The sequence below is a fragment of the Aedes albopictus genome, chromosome 2 (genome assembly GCF_035046485.1).
Source record: "Aedes albopictus strain Foshan chromosome 2, AalbF5, whole genome shotgun sequence".
NCBI lineage: Eukaryota > Metazoa > Arthropoda > Insecta > Diptera > Culicidae > Aedes > Aedes albopictus.
The window spans coordinates 486351079-486365713 of record NC_085137.1 but is presented as its reverse complement, the minus strand read 5'-3'; the positions used below and the strand labels follow the sequence as shown (position 1 = coordinate 486365713).

Below are 14635 nucleotides of genomic sequence, written 5' to 3'. Positions count from 1 at the left end.
GCGATTAGGACAGCTGTCCATGAATCAACGCTATTTACACCCTACTTCATTAACTATGGGCGTAACTATATAAGCTCAGGAGCTGAATATATGCATATAAGGGAGGCAGGGACTGATGTCATATATGAACCTTCGCTAATGACCGAGAATTTGCGCGCGATCTTTGAGGCCGTTAAAGCAAATTTAAAGAAAGCATATGAACGATATGCTAAACATTATAACTTGCGATCGAACAAGACAATCCCGTCGTTCGAAATAGGGGAGATTGTCTTGAAAAAGAACTTCCATCAATCAAATAAAAGCAAGCAATTCTCTGCGAAACTGGCTGACCCATTTTCGATGGCAAAAGTGGTAGGAAAGATAGGTACAGCATGTTACGACTTGGTAGATCTCCAAGGAAATAGATTAGGCGTCTACCATGCTACGCATCTTCAGAAAAAGTAATCAATTCGATCATTCTCTTCAAAGCTATGTCTGTTGCAAATAGGAGCACAGTTACAACGGTTTAGACCAAGAAAACACAAACTTACGGTTTGGCAACTCCGAGTTCGGCGAGAGGGATTGGCTTCAATAACGTTGTCCTTACAAGCGATCTCCTCTTCGCGGCTCGATGGATCCCCTCTAGGACTGCTTGCAACCTAAAACGGAAGAATAGCGTTTAGTTCTAGAGGATTTGATAGAGCTATGTAAAGGAATGTGCATGGGAATAATCGGTTGCCTTAGAACGATCAGCCAGCTTAACCACCCAAGCCCGGAGTTCACCGAGGTGAACAGAGAAGGGAGAGTACGCTGGAAGTCGGTGCGAGTCTGTAGGGCCAGACAATGACCAGGCTGTCGTTCGAACCTTGATTCTTCCCTTACATATCCTTGGACAGAGTTTCACAACACAAAAACACTTCGAACGAGTCGTTAGTTCACAATAATACAGCTATGTAAACACACAATCGAAGGAAAACACTGGATGTTTACCACCAGGCACTAAAGGTAAACACTGTAAATAGCAACATTTAAAATCGCTGCATTCTGCAGTTTCACAATTAGAAAGTAGGTACACGATACACTTTGAATTCCGTGCGTGGGCGGGTTGTTTACATCAGTCCGTTTCACATTTGAACACATTTTGAAAGTTTAGTCCGATTTGTTACTCACTTTTTCAATAGATTTTGCACCACAAACAACAGACGTAGCTGACACAGTTGCCCATCCATGATTCCTGCAATAGTTGTTGAGTTTTTCCAAGTTTCTCGCTGCAATAGTTGTTTTTTTTTTAAGTTGTTTCTTTGCCACTCACAATAATTAAACATTTTTCAGTTTTCTTTTCACTTTGGTTTTGTTTTCATTTTCATTTTCACCACACAGTTAGCTGACAGTAAGAAATGTCAAAAGTTTCGTCGATTATTTCGACGGGTCGATTAATCGGAATACAGTAGAGGCTGTTGGAATGGGGATACCGTAGGTTGATGTCATTTGGAACTGCGATAGTTCCAGCAACAATTTATTTAGATTTGGAGTTTGGTTCGGATGTTTCCGGATAGTCCAATAATGATTTTGGTTTGTTTAAGATATGGTTGGGAGGTTTCTCGACGCTTCGCGTTATTATGGTTGGGTGTGATGAACGGTCACGCCAAGTTTTCAGCAATGGTATCCCATTAGAACGGCACAGTAGGTTCGGAAAATTAGTAAAGAGATTTTTAAAGTTATGTACAGATAGTAAACGTCAATAAGCAATAAAAATAACCTGTAAAAATAAAATCAAACTAAATAATTCAATAATTAAAGATAAGCTATTAGTAAGTATACATGCAGCAACACAAATTTTGCCTCAGTTAAAATAGAAATCAACAATAATTTTAACTACCTCAAACAAGAACTAATTATTTTTTGAAAAAAAAAAAATAAATTCAGTTCCTTCATTTATTTTTTTTTCCGATCGGTAGGGGGAAATGTAACGAGGTTACAGTATTTTAATGTAATCTTTTATTACAAAATATATACAGATGGCAATGAAACCAAAAATGATATTATTTCCGTGTAGGCTTACCCGCGTTCCATGTCTCTGATCCCATATAAGTTGCGATTCTACAGTAAAGGCCTGATCAAAACTAAAGATTTGCGTTCCTAAAAGGAAGTACACGAAAAACACCGAACATTTACGAGCTCGGGTATCGTCGGTCAAGGGCATAAGTCCAACATTCTGAACAATCCAGTCTCTTAAGTCTAAACCACCGAACAGTTAAGACACGGCAGTGCGACATAGAAGAAAAAGTTGAACTATTAATTTTGTAGAGCTAGTCGATGATTGGATTATTTCTGGTGTAAAGTAGTGAGTGCGAATCCCAAAACTGAAAAGTAAGATTGTAATTGCCAATTAAAAAGAGAAAATGTGCTAAATGTTTAATTTTATATCAGGTTAGAAAAACGTGCTTTTCGAGAAGAAAGAAAGCTATTGTGAATCCTCGTTTAATAGTAATCAGGTAACTATAATATGCTCAAGTGAACGAAAATCGAAAATTAATGCCTGAAATTATTCACTTGAAGACTTTCCTTCAAGTGAAGGTCCACCCCTAGGACGTAGTGGTAACCGTCCAAAGTCACGGCCACCGACGATATTCGTCGAACCATGTTGGGCCGATGAGCATTGTGCCAGTGCAGCATAACAACATCGCGAGCATCGAGCATCGATGTTGCCAGTGACAGGTCATCCTAGCCAAGCCTTCAACCTCCGTTACCTCCATTGACGGATATTCACCACTAGTCCGAACGTACCGCTACGGGGTGATTGTGACGTTCACCACGTGACGCAACATATGGTGGTTCAGTTGCCGCTATCCGCCGAGAGAGGGCCGCGGAAAGCATAAAACCGCACACGTGCAGGCTACCCGATCAAAAAGGTGACACCCTGAAGAGAACGTGTTTCGGTGGCAGGATTCCGTGCGAGTAAAGGAAAGATTCGCATTATCAGAAAGGAGAAGGAGAAAGGAAAAGAGGATCGTACAGTGAGAAAAGAACAAGTAAGCGCTACCCAAAATTGTATATACTAACCCCCTAGAGTTAAGATCATTATGTACATAGCAACACACCTTTTCAAAGATTAGTTTTAGTAAAACTTGGTACCAAATGCATAACTCTTTTGGCAATTTTAGTAAGTTCAAGTGATTGGATGAGAGAATACTGGTGATTTCAGATTTCGGTGTTCGGGTCGAGTAGAATAGGCTCTGGGTAGGAAAACCTACAAAGGAAACCTATCCACCCTGCAGTTTGATAGCTTTTCTTTTGATAGTTTGTTTCTGTTCGTTGGAGGTCGTGTGCTAAGGTTTCGGTCGTGGGTCAGCGGTCGCGATTTAGGACCTGCCCTGAGGTCTCGCAGCCGGGTCGGGATTCTTTGGTGAGACAACTCGCTTCCTTCGCGGCAAGAAATAGCTTGCCTGGCGCTTAAGCGGAGGTAGTATCAAATCCGAGATTTATGCCGTCCCGAGTCCCGTTACAGGTTGTTACCATCCTCAGGGGAACTAGGAGGGTTAATGTTTTTACTTACAATTAGTGGAATCGTTCTTTGTTTGGAGGCTTTGCTGAGCATTTGTCTATGGGGTTTTTGGTAGTTGTACATGCGCTGGGTATAATGTTTCGATTAGTTTTCTGTGTTATTTGAATTTGAAATGTTAACTTACTACTTATTGCAATGTTTTTTCGGTAAAATTCGGTATTTTTTAGCACTTTTTATATTGATTAGTTCTTGCACTATTTTGGTTTGGACTGCTGGTCATCCACCAGCAAATTCCCAGAACCGGCATTTCTTGAGATCTGCGTACACAAAAATAAAAATTCAGTTACTTTACATCTGTAATGCCATTTTAAGTTTTGGGGGTCCGACAATTGTTGAGTTCATTGCAGCACCGCGCTGTAGATTGGTTTTATTGTGATCTAGTTGAATTTGCGCCCAGTTCATGGAAATCTCCTTACTTTCTCAAATAACTATTTTTTGTTTATGTCATGTTGTCATAAAATATATACCTTTATGAAATGATGATTACGAGTCATAATATCATGATGTTAACGACGATTATTATAAATATTTTTAACCATTTTCATAAAAAATTGTTATGGTTACCAAAGGCATCAGTTTTTAAATTTACAGCTTTCTCTCAGTCTGAAACTTTCCATTCAAGAAATTGTCGATTGTAAAATTCAGTGAAATGGGATAGAAAGTTATATATCAAATTTGTTTATGTCGGATGTTATTTTCAGACATTTTTGATATGTTGAATTTGAATAAAAAATGCAAGAAAAAATAATTTCCTTAAAACAGCTCTTTTGACCAGGGTGTTTCTAATTTGGCCACTCCCATAAGAAATAAACGTGATTAGCCAAACAGAAACCAAAGTTAACCATTTGGCCAAAACTGACGTAGGGCTTATATTTTAACCAGTGCAACTTTTAATTCAAAAATCAAGTAGGGAACTTGGGCAGACTTCTATTTTTGGCCACTTTCCGCTATTAATCAGTCAATTTTGAACCAATTGACACAATTTCGGAACCTGGTGAGAAAGGTATAGTATCTAGCCGTGTACAAAATTTCAAGTCAATTGGTTAAAACTTGACTGAGTTGTAGCAGAAAAGTGCACAACCTGCAAAACCTACATTTAGTCTACAAAATATAGATTGAAACCTTTCATTTGACACGTTGGTAGTTTTCATAGGTTCATTGGTTTTGTTAGACTGGCCAAAACCGGTGCTCGTATCCCTAGTTCCTGTAACCTGGGTTGTATGACTCCTGTTGTGGATCTAATATCCTTTCAAACCAAATTGGGTTGAGAAAAAATTGGAATCACGAGTTACAACCAAAAATAAAAAAATCAATGAGGAATCATAAACGACAAACATAGTTTCATAAGTAAGGCTTATTATTTCATAAACTTTTGTCATGATTCTTGATTACATGCGGCATGATTTCACGCTACAATTTATTCTTTTTAGCTTCATGTTACGGCCCAACGAGTCATGATTATATGCTGTTTTTAAGGCGATTTTTATAACACGTTAAAACATAGATTTATCGCTGAATTATGATGCATTTTACCAGTTTTGGGTTCTGGTTTTTTTTCCGTAGTAGGTACATCGCGGGAAAATCGACGCCTGTTACATCAAATTGCAGGTCAATTTGGAGAAAGGGGAGGTAGCGATACTACTGCGTTTGCGTAAGTTCATGCGAAAGTCGAAGTGTTTAACATCAATAAAAAATAGGAAGAAAGGGACGAGTCAAAGATTAAGACCTAAAACTTCTGCATTCGATTCAGAAGCGTTATCCGTAGAAAAATGATATCAAACGATTTATGTAAAAAAAATATATAAAAAATACAAACTCATCTTACCTCCAAAAAATGAAATCCAACCGGCTCGATAAGCGCAAAATTGCGCTACTGGTCTCAACCTGCTACACTCTTCGCACCTGACAGAATCGCTTAGATCCGCTTATAATCGTCGGCAATCTACCGTTGTCGTCATGTTGATTACAACTCTACAGGCGCACTCCATTATTGATTCGCGTGTTATTATTTTTTCTCTCTATTCGTGCTTCTTCTTTTCATCCACAACCCGTCCCAAATGATTACAATTTTTTTTTTGCTTCCGATATTTTTGCCTCACTGAACTCACCACAAACATCCACAACCAGACCCGAACGAACACACTTTACACACAAAATTACAGCTGCGTTGAGCTACTGAGGCTCTTCCACTCTGTAGAGGACTGTGTGGAGGCTCGCTTGATTCCACCGAAGAAGGGGAAACCCAATCGATCACTACGCTTGCACTGGGCAAAATTATGCACACTCACACATTCACTACGGGGCACGACGTGGATGATGATTCTTTTTTGCACTGCGAAACAAAACGCCGCTGTTTACATTTTTTTTCTTCTTTCGGTTAAAGGGTTGTACACAAAGGGCTTATTGTGTGTCACATGCACTCTGGCACCTTCTACTCCGATTCAGCTACTCTGGACACTTTTTTGAACTGCGTATTTCTGCATGCAGGGGTGTAAATTGAAGGGGTGCGTCTGAAAATAGAGAAAAAGAAGGGAACAACAATTAGACCATTATTAAAAATTGTGTTTCATTTTGCACATCAAAAGTGAGAAAGGGTCAAAGGGGAGGGTTATTAGTAATAATAAAGATTAACTCAGCACAGTGAAAAATATCTTACATTATTATTCTAAAAGCCTGCACAGCGACATTTTGTTATGAAATGTTTCAATCAATAGTAATTAGAACAAATCGAACTTATGATTGTATAAATTGATAAAGGGGGACGAGCTCGCCTATCTCCATTCTATAGAGCTTATTACAGATATTCTATAAAAATATTATAAAAGAAATTACTTGACATTGAAAGAAAATTGAAATCATTGAAGTAAATCATATTTCAAACAATTTAAAGAAATGAAACTCATTTCACCATTCAATCTTGTTTCCCTTAGTCTTACACTCGGCATTCAGTCCTTCAATGCTCGAAACAATCCCCGTGCAACTAGGAAGTAGTTCAACGAATTTCTTTAGCTCAACCTCCAAACTGGTTCCGTCGAACTCGTGCTCAATCCTCAAATTGCAATTTTCTCTTCAATGTGCAGCTAAATGTATGGAGAAAAAAAAGCGACTTGATCACCGAGCGACCGCCTGCCGGGGACCGCGAGGTCCAATTTCAATCGATAGTAGGGGTACTAACGGCACAGTGCAACGAGCTGCTACTTTGGCCTCATTGCTCTCGGCCCCGCAAATACCTGCCTGGGACACGGCGCGGCGGGTCTAGCCAGCCAGCCAGCCAGATTCGATCTGGACCGGTTTTCGTGGGTTGTTGTGAGGTAGCAGAGCAGCATCAACAAACAGTGCGGCGATGCTCTGTTATTGAAAGGAATGTTTGTTTTTCTCCTCTTCAGGGCAGCTCACGCTGCTGGCTAATTTGAGTGGCGAGACTATTTTCTCGCTTTCGTTTCGCCTCACGGCGTGTGCTCGCTATAGGGCTTACGGAGATATTGGCATCTCTTCACGAGAGAAATGACCTGATAGGGAAGAATATAGTCAAATATGTTTTATAGACACAAAAAGACAATCGAATAAGCATGAAAAAACATTAAAAGTAATACAGTAAGACAAAATAGCAAGACAAAAGCAAAGAAGGAAACAAAGGATATGAAGAAACAAAGATAAGAAAACAAAAACATAAAGAGAAATAGAGGAAAGAGTTCAACAGATTGTTACACTTAAATAAAAATTAAAAAAAAAAGTATAATAGACAATGAAAGAAGAAAAAGGAAAACAATACAACAGGACATCCAGGAGAGAAATGTAAGAAGAAATTAAGTAAAACAGCAACAAATCAGGAAGACAAGTCCAATTTATATCAGACCAAACCGAATCTATTTTGAAGACCAAATACAGCAGAATTGATATATGTACATGATTGACTACTTAATAATTAAAACTCTAGATTCAAAGGGAACGAGAAACCACAAAATATATTAGTGAATAATAGCACAAAATGCTCAACAGATAGAACACCTCTGCAATTATACTCTTCCGTACCCATTATATCTAGTGAGAGAGAAAAGCAATAAGTCCTCGGACTATAGTACACGACAGTCGACTTGAACCAGCCAGACCGTTAGCCAAGTCACGTCTTTGGCCTTGGTGCCGTTATGCATCTGGCCTGGCCCAGTCATCGAATCGTCTTCGACGGAGGGAGGCTCCTGCATTACCCACAACAAGTGAAGATATGCAATGGATGTACGTCGTCCATCGTCATCTGTAAAGGAAAGCATGCTTCGAAGCATCTTCACCGCATGTTTTGTCCCGGCATCAACATTAAGTACGTACGATTTAATTGGATGCAGCTTTTAAAAGTGATTCCGACGTTGCAGTGAAACAGGTTTTTATATATGTCAGTGTTGTTCTGTGGGGTTCAGGATTGTCATTGGCGCTGGAGTGTGTTGTTGATGCGTAGGTCCAGAGTCCGTGACTTAATGGTGATAATTTCCAATTAACTTAGTAATTACATGACGAAGGTGAATGTGTGACTTCGTTAACCTGTATGACCCAAGGTCAATATTTTGACTGTTGGGGATTTTTTTTATTACCGCACAGGTTTGAGCCGAAGGGTCTCCAATTATCCATATATCCATATATGATATCCATATATGATCATACATCATACATGGAATTCCAAAAAAAATCATAGATGGCTTTTTTTCCGGAAAACGCTAGATGAAATTTCACGATTTTTCACAATTTTCTAAAACACCATATACTTACTTCAATATTTACCAATCCCAGAAGACATTCCTGGAGGAATCCCTGAAGACATTCCTGGAGGAATCCCTGAAGACATTCCTGGAGGAATCCCTGAAGACATTCCTGGAGGAATCCCTGAAGACATTCCTGGAGGAATCCCTGAAGACATTCCTGGAGGAATCCCTGAAGACATTCCTGGAGGAATCCCTGAAGACATTCCTGGAGGAATCCCTGAAGACATTCCTGGAGGAATCCCTGAAGACATTCCTGGAGGAATCCCTGAAGACATTCCTGGAGGAATCCCTGAAGACATTCCTGGAGGAATCCCTGAAGACATTCCTGGAGGAATCCCTGAAGACATTCCTGGAGGAATCCCTGAAGACATTCCTGGAGGAATCCCTGAAGACATTCCTGGAGGAATCCCTGAAGACATTCCTGGAGGAATCCCTGAAGACATTCCTGGAGGAATCCCTGAAGACATTCCTGGAGGAATCCCTGAAGACATTCCTGGAGGAATCCCTGAAGACATTCCTGGAGGAATCCCTGAAGACATTCCTGGAGGAATCCCTGAAGACATTCCTGGAGGAATCCCTGAAGACATTCCTGGAGGAATCCCTGAAGACATTCCTGGAGGAATCCCTGAAGACATTCCTGGAGGAATCCCTGAAGACATTCCTGGAGGAATGCCTGAAGACATTCCTGGAGGAATGCCTGAAGACATTCCTGGAGGAATCCCTGAGGACATTCCTGGAGGAATACCTGAAGACATTCCTGGAGGAATCCCTGAAGACATTCCTGGAGGAATCCCTGAAGACATTCCTGGATTTCTCCTGGAATGTCTTCAGGGATTCCTCCAGGAATGTCTTCAGGGATTCCTCCAGGAATGTCTTCAGGGATGCCTCCAGGAATGTCTGCAGGGATTCCTCCAGGAATGTCTTCAGAGATTCCTCCAGGAATGTCTTCAGGGATTCCTCCAGGAATGTCTTCAGGGATTCCTCCAGGAATATCTTCAGGGATTCCTCCAGGAATGTCTTCAGTATGTATATTAGGGTATGTATATTAGGGTATGTATACCCAAGCAACAAAATTAATTTTATAATGCTTTTGAAGTATTCTTCAACACCTGTTCTTTAAAACCATGCATAAACCAAATTGCTCTGCAACACGACATCAACTCAACCATAAACCCGCCATAAGACCAAAGAGGCCCATCCTAAGATGCTCTTGGAGAGTTGTTTTTAAATTTCTCTTAAAACTTGTTGTACTTCCCAAGTTGTCCTCAAGGCGAATTGCTCTCTCCTTGTAGAATTCTTCAAGTGCACGATAAAACGATAATAAATTTGTCAGTGTTGTTGCTGATGCAGCTTTTATGTCGACAGAAAAGTTTGGTGAATTAAATTGAAATTGAAAACACAATGAAAATGACACATTATTGAAATCGGGATTAATTTATTACACAAATTGGAAATATTTCCGTGGTGTAACAAGGATGCCAAATGCCAAGCGAAATTCATCGTATATATGTTGCAAGATACTTCCAAAAATTGCAACGCGCTTCCATTATAACGCACTAATAAAATATTTAAAAATATTATTCCTGGTCATGCGAACATTGCTCATGAGTTTTCTTTATAACGTTCTCAATGCAGCCTGGTTGGCCTCCATCCAGAACGCCTTAAATTTATTTCATCTTATGCAAGGGTAAGAAGTATTACACAAGAGTACTCAGGTTTATAACGTTCTTGATATAGGTTTATGCTAACTCCGCCAAGAACGTCATAAAACATGTACGCCAAATTGTAAACAAACAATAAATTATCGCACCGCGGTGGATTTTGTGAATCTCGTCCGATGAATTTATTTATCAGCCCGGTACCGTTGCCAACCAGGCAGACCTTTTTCGATAACCGGCCTTGATGCGGTGCAGTGCCTCATTCCTCCGGTCAGCACTTCCAACAGGTAAGTAGTTGTTGATTTTGAAGATCGATGATTGGAACCCCGATTACACGGGAAACGACGTCCTAGATGACCATACCCACCTCATTTCGAATGCTGCAACCGGAGGAACTTGGCACTGCACCGCGTTGCGGTTGGGTTTCCGGGTAGGTGTTCTTGATTGGCAGCAATAATGGAACGATGAGAATCAAAATCTGATGCTTGAGTTTTTTCTTATATTTTTCATGTACCAAACTGTTCTTATGCGAGAACAGTTACTCTTGATCAAGAACGGATGATTGAAGATAACTACAAGAACCTTATAAAACTGAAAATAAGTTCAACAGTTCTTGTTGTGTTTATGGTTTTATGAACTGAACCTCAAGTATTCTTGGAGGTGTTTTTAAAACCACATATTGACGAAGAATAGTTGTGGTCAGCTGAGACTCCGATAAGATAAACTAGAATATGCAATATTCCGATAAAACTATCATAAAAACAAATAAAACCAAATAGAATTAAGATTGTTACTTGGGTATTAGGGTGTTCCAGATCGAAATCTATCAAAAAATCAACTTTTTAAGGTTTTTCTGATCACAAATGCGATAATTACACATGTTTCCTTCAATTTTATTGGCACACGTTGTTGGGAGAAGTTGTAGCAAACAAGTATAGCTTTCAATTTCTGCCGAAAGAATTAAGTTTTGACAAGTGTAGTTAGTGTAGTTATGATTTTTTGAAGTTCAAAAATTGTCGAAAATCCCAGAGAGAATTCCTGCAGGAATCCCTGGAGGAATCACTATAGAAATTCCAGGAGGAATCTCTGGGTGAATCCAGTTTTGTCTATGGTGCTGTTCCTGATCATCCTTGTCATTTTGTATGAAAAACCATAACCTCAAACCATCCCATGCCTATGTTGGTCGTAGGATCAAATTTTCCTCCTTACGATGGGTTGATGAGCTGCTTGGTTGTTGCAGATGAATAACGTGTAACGTGACATCGATGTGGCACCATGGATGCAACTCATAGACCAAAAGATAGGTTTAATTAAAAGCATACCTTTGGAGGATTCCCCAGAGGGAACTCATACTAAAATTTCTTGAGGGAACTCCTGGAGGAATCCGCAGAGGGAGTTCTGAAGAGACGGCAAACGGATCTCCCGGGGGATCTCTCGGAACGATCTTCCGGAGGAATCTCAATGGGACTATGGAGGAATCTTTGAAGAAAACACCAGGAGAAATCCTCAGAAGGAACTTCTGGGAAATCCCCAAATTGAACTTCTGAGGGATTGCCTAATCGAAATAATTTACGGGATCGCAAAAGGATATCCTGGAGAAATTTCTAAAGAAAATTCCTGGCGGAAACCTCACAGCGAGTTCCCGGTGGAGTCACCACAAGGAATTCCTGGAGGAATCTTCAAAAGAAACTCCTGACGGAATCTCCAGAAGGATCTCACTACGAGGGAATTCCATGCTGTAGCTGTAGAGGGAAAGGAACTTTTAACGGAATTCCTCCTCCCAAACTCCTGGCGGAATCTCCACAGGGAATTCTTGGTCGAAGCTCCAGGGGGATTTTTGGTAGAATCTTCATAAAGAAATCCTGTTGAAATCTCCAGACGGAATTCCTGATGCAGCCTCCAGAGGGAATTGCTGACAGAATATTCAGAGGGAATTCTTGGCCGAATCTTTAGAGAGAATTTCTGGTGGAATCTCCAGAGGGTATTCCTGGCGGAGTCTCTAGAGCGAATTCCTGGTAGAATGTTACGAGGGAATTTCAGGCGGAATCTCTGGAGGGAATTCCCGGCGGGATCTACAGACGACTTCGGGTAGAATCCCGGATGGAATTCCCGGTGGAATCCCCAGGCGGAATTCCCGGCGGAGTCCCTAGCTTGGTCCCTAGTGAAAATATCCGGCCAAAAGCGAAGAGAAAATTCTCAACGGAACCCCAAGGCCAAGAGGGAACTCCTGGCGAAATTCCCAAAGAGAATTCCTATCCAAATCCAGAAGAGTTCTAGGCGGATCATATCCCGAAAACATCAAAATCTTTGATGTTGGTTTTTCTACTTTTCAGTATATTAAATTCAAAAATGAGTTATCTTGATTTTCCGTGCAAAAATCATGTATCCAAGCATGCAACGTGATGCAACACTCAAATGAATCGGGAAGCCATAGTTACGCGTGAGAGTGGGAGTGCGCGTGTGCGAAGCAGCAAAGAAGGATATCAACAACAGCAAATCCACGCAAATCCTTTGGACGCGCACTTCCACTCAGACGCGACACTATGGCAGCGCAGTCACAGGCAAAAAAATGACAGCGCAAGATAAAACTGACAGCGAAACTCATCCAAATTACTCATCAAATGAGTTTACCAACACAGCATTCAATTTCGCGGAGCACTAGGTATGCAAATACTCATTCATCCAAGTGTGCCAGTAATTGACACTACATTCAGGACATTCAGGCAGTCACTCCCCTAGGTCAGTCCATCTTCAGATTTCAATAAAAACTTGCGTTCAAAATTCCAGTAAACAACTCATACGCCATTTTAAAATGTTTCCCAAATTATGCCATCGAACGTAGGATCTGTTGGCGTGAAAAAATCAGCACAAGAACACATCAAAACTCTAGGTTACCGTTTCATCGCCCGACTGGGCGAGGGAACCTTTTCCAAGGTGACATACTCGCTAGTTGATTCTCCTGAAATCTCTTACAACCTCCTCCTTTCCAAGGTCTACCTGACGGAGTACACTCGGGCAGAGGCCAGCACCAGCGAGAAACTAGCATGTAAGCTGATCGATACCGCGGTATGCAGTGCCAAGTTCAAGAAGAAGTTCCTACCGCGAGAGTTGGCAATCCTGTTGAGGATTCGTCATCCGCACATCATCCGGGTGCACGCCATCATGAAGTGCCACTCGAAGATCTTTATCTTCATGCGGTACGCCGAGATGGGTGATTTGTTGACGTTCATTTTGGCCCATGGGCCAATCGGGGAGAACCAGACGCGGATCTGGGGACGGCACATGGCGTTGGCCCTGCAGTACTTGCACGAACTGGGGATCGCGCATCGAGATTTGAAGTGCGAGAACATTCTGATCACTTCTAATTTCAACGTTAAAATAAGTGATTTCGGATTCGCTCGACACATTATGAGGGATGGTGCGGCAGAGTTGAGCAGTACGTATTGCGGATCGTTCGATTACGCCGCTCCGGAGATATTGAAAGGTCAACCGTACGATGCGAGGGCTTCCGATATGTGGGCATACGGTGTGCTTCTGTACGTGATGTTGAACAAGTCGATGCCCTTCAAGGGACGTACCAAGGTGGTGTACGAGGCACAAATGGACCGGAAGTGGCAGTTTCGGTCCAGAGTTCGTCACAAGCTGTCCGGTCAGGTTAAGCTGTTGGTGGCGAATCTGCTGGAACCGAACCCGATCATTCGGTACACGGTGGAGGAAACGCTGGCGTTCGGGTGGTACACGGAAAACCCGAAGATGAAGAGCTTACGTCAGGATGAATTCCAGGCACTGACGGAGGCCCGAACGGGTACGATGGATTCCAGGGATGTGCTACAGGTGAAGTCGAAGCTTAGGGTGTCCGGCAGTGATGTGATTACGACGATCAAAGCTGTTGACGAGGCAGATGCTGAACAGCATGGTTCCAGTTTGTCGGTAAAGACGTCTGTAATTGAACTGATCCAGGACGCGTCTAGCGATGTTATTGAAAACAATAAATAACGGGCAAACCATTCGATATAAAATTGTACTGATTTGGGAATTTTGTTATGCATATTTGATGGATGATTATTTCCGCCCATTTGTCCTTCTTAACGGCTGTTGTTCAGTGCATTAACGTACTTCGTAGCATCATCCACATGGGGGTGGAGGAGGTGGTTCCAGTGATTGATCGTCTTTATTCCTATCCTATGTCAATTCAATCCTGTTCTTTCATCACAAATCTTCGAAGTGCTGCTTCAACTTGGTTGCTTCAATTGTTTTGTCTGCCATGAAATTTTTATCTCATAGCGCAGCGATCACTGGCGCTGTCTTGAGGCGTGCTACATTGGCAGTTGCATAAAACCTCGGCGTATCTTTTTGATATATAATTTCCAGTGCTTCAGCAATCACACGATCTTCGTGCTGTCGTTTCTTGCTGCGGTGAATTAGTTTCATTTCTGTTCTTGTCATCCAATACAGCATTTTTGCTGAACTGAATACCAGCCACTAGCATCCGACTTCTAGAGGTATTCTTCTCGTGCATCACTCTTAGGCGCTTCGCGCATTTTCATAAACCGTCGATTCATTCTAGCTGAAGTCAGAAGAATAACTGTGACTTCATACATGCTTATGAAGAAACTTGTGAAGAAAGGACTTATGAAGACTCAATCTATGTAAAATGACAGCTAACATCAGAGTTTTATGGT

General features: G+C 41.3%; 2 protein-coding genes and 2 long non-coding RNA genes across 10 annotated transcripts in view; 2 read left to right on the top strand and 2 right to left on the bottom strand.

Moving 5' to 3' along the window:
* LOC109623115 (neurabin-1) overlaps positions 1-6071 on the bottom strand; it is a 196661-nt gene extending 190590 nt beyond the window's left edge. For all 7 annotated transcript variants that reach the window (XM_062854168.1, XM_062854171.1, XM_062854167.1 and 4 more), the window contains exon 1: positions 5370-6071. The gene's annotated coding sequence lies outside the window, so the exon portion shown is untranslated. The remainder of the gene's footprint in view (positions 1-5369) is intronic.
* Positions 531-1820, bottom strand: LOC109420009 (uncharacterized). Its single transcript, XR_003896506.2, has 2 exons — positions 1150-1820; positions 531-638 (listed from the first exon to the last, which is right to left on the bottom strand). It is a non-coding gene; the product is annotated as an uncharacterized LOC109420009 (long non-coding RNA).
* LOC134288662 (uncharacterized) lies at positions 2005-3493 on the top strand. Its single transcript, XR_009998087.1, has 3 exons — positions 2005-2349; positions 2410-2474; positions 2539-3493. It is a non-coding gene; the product is annotated as an uncharacterized LOC134288662 (long non-coding RNA).
* Positions 6072-12671: 6600 nt separating the features above from the next.
* On the top strand, positions 12672-13949 carry LOC109623118 (testis-specific serine/threonine-protein kinase 3-like). Its single transcript, XM_062849315.1, has 2 exons — positions 12672-12887; positions 12945-13949. Exons 1-2 carry the CDS (start codon positions 12780-12782, stop codon positions 13947-13949), a joined length of 1113 nt encoding a protein of 370 aa, XP_062705299.1. The 5' UTR covers positions 12672-12779.
* The last annotated feature ends 686 nt before the right edge of the window (positions 13950-14635 follow it).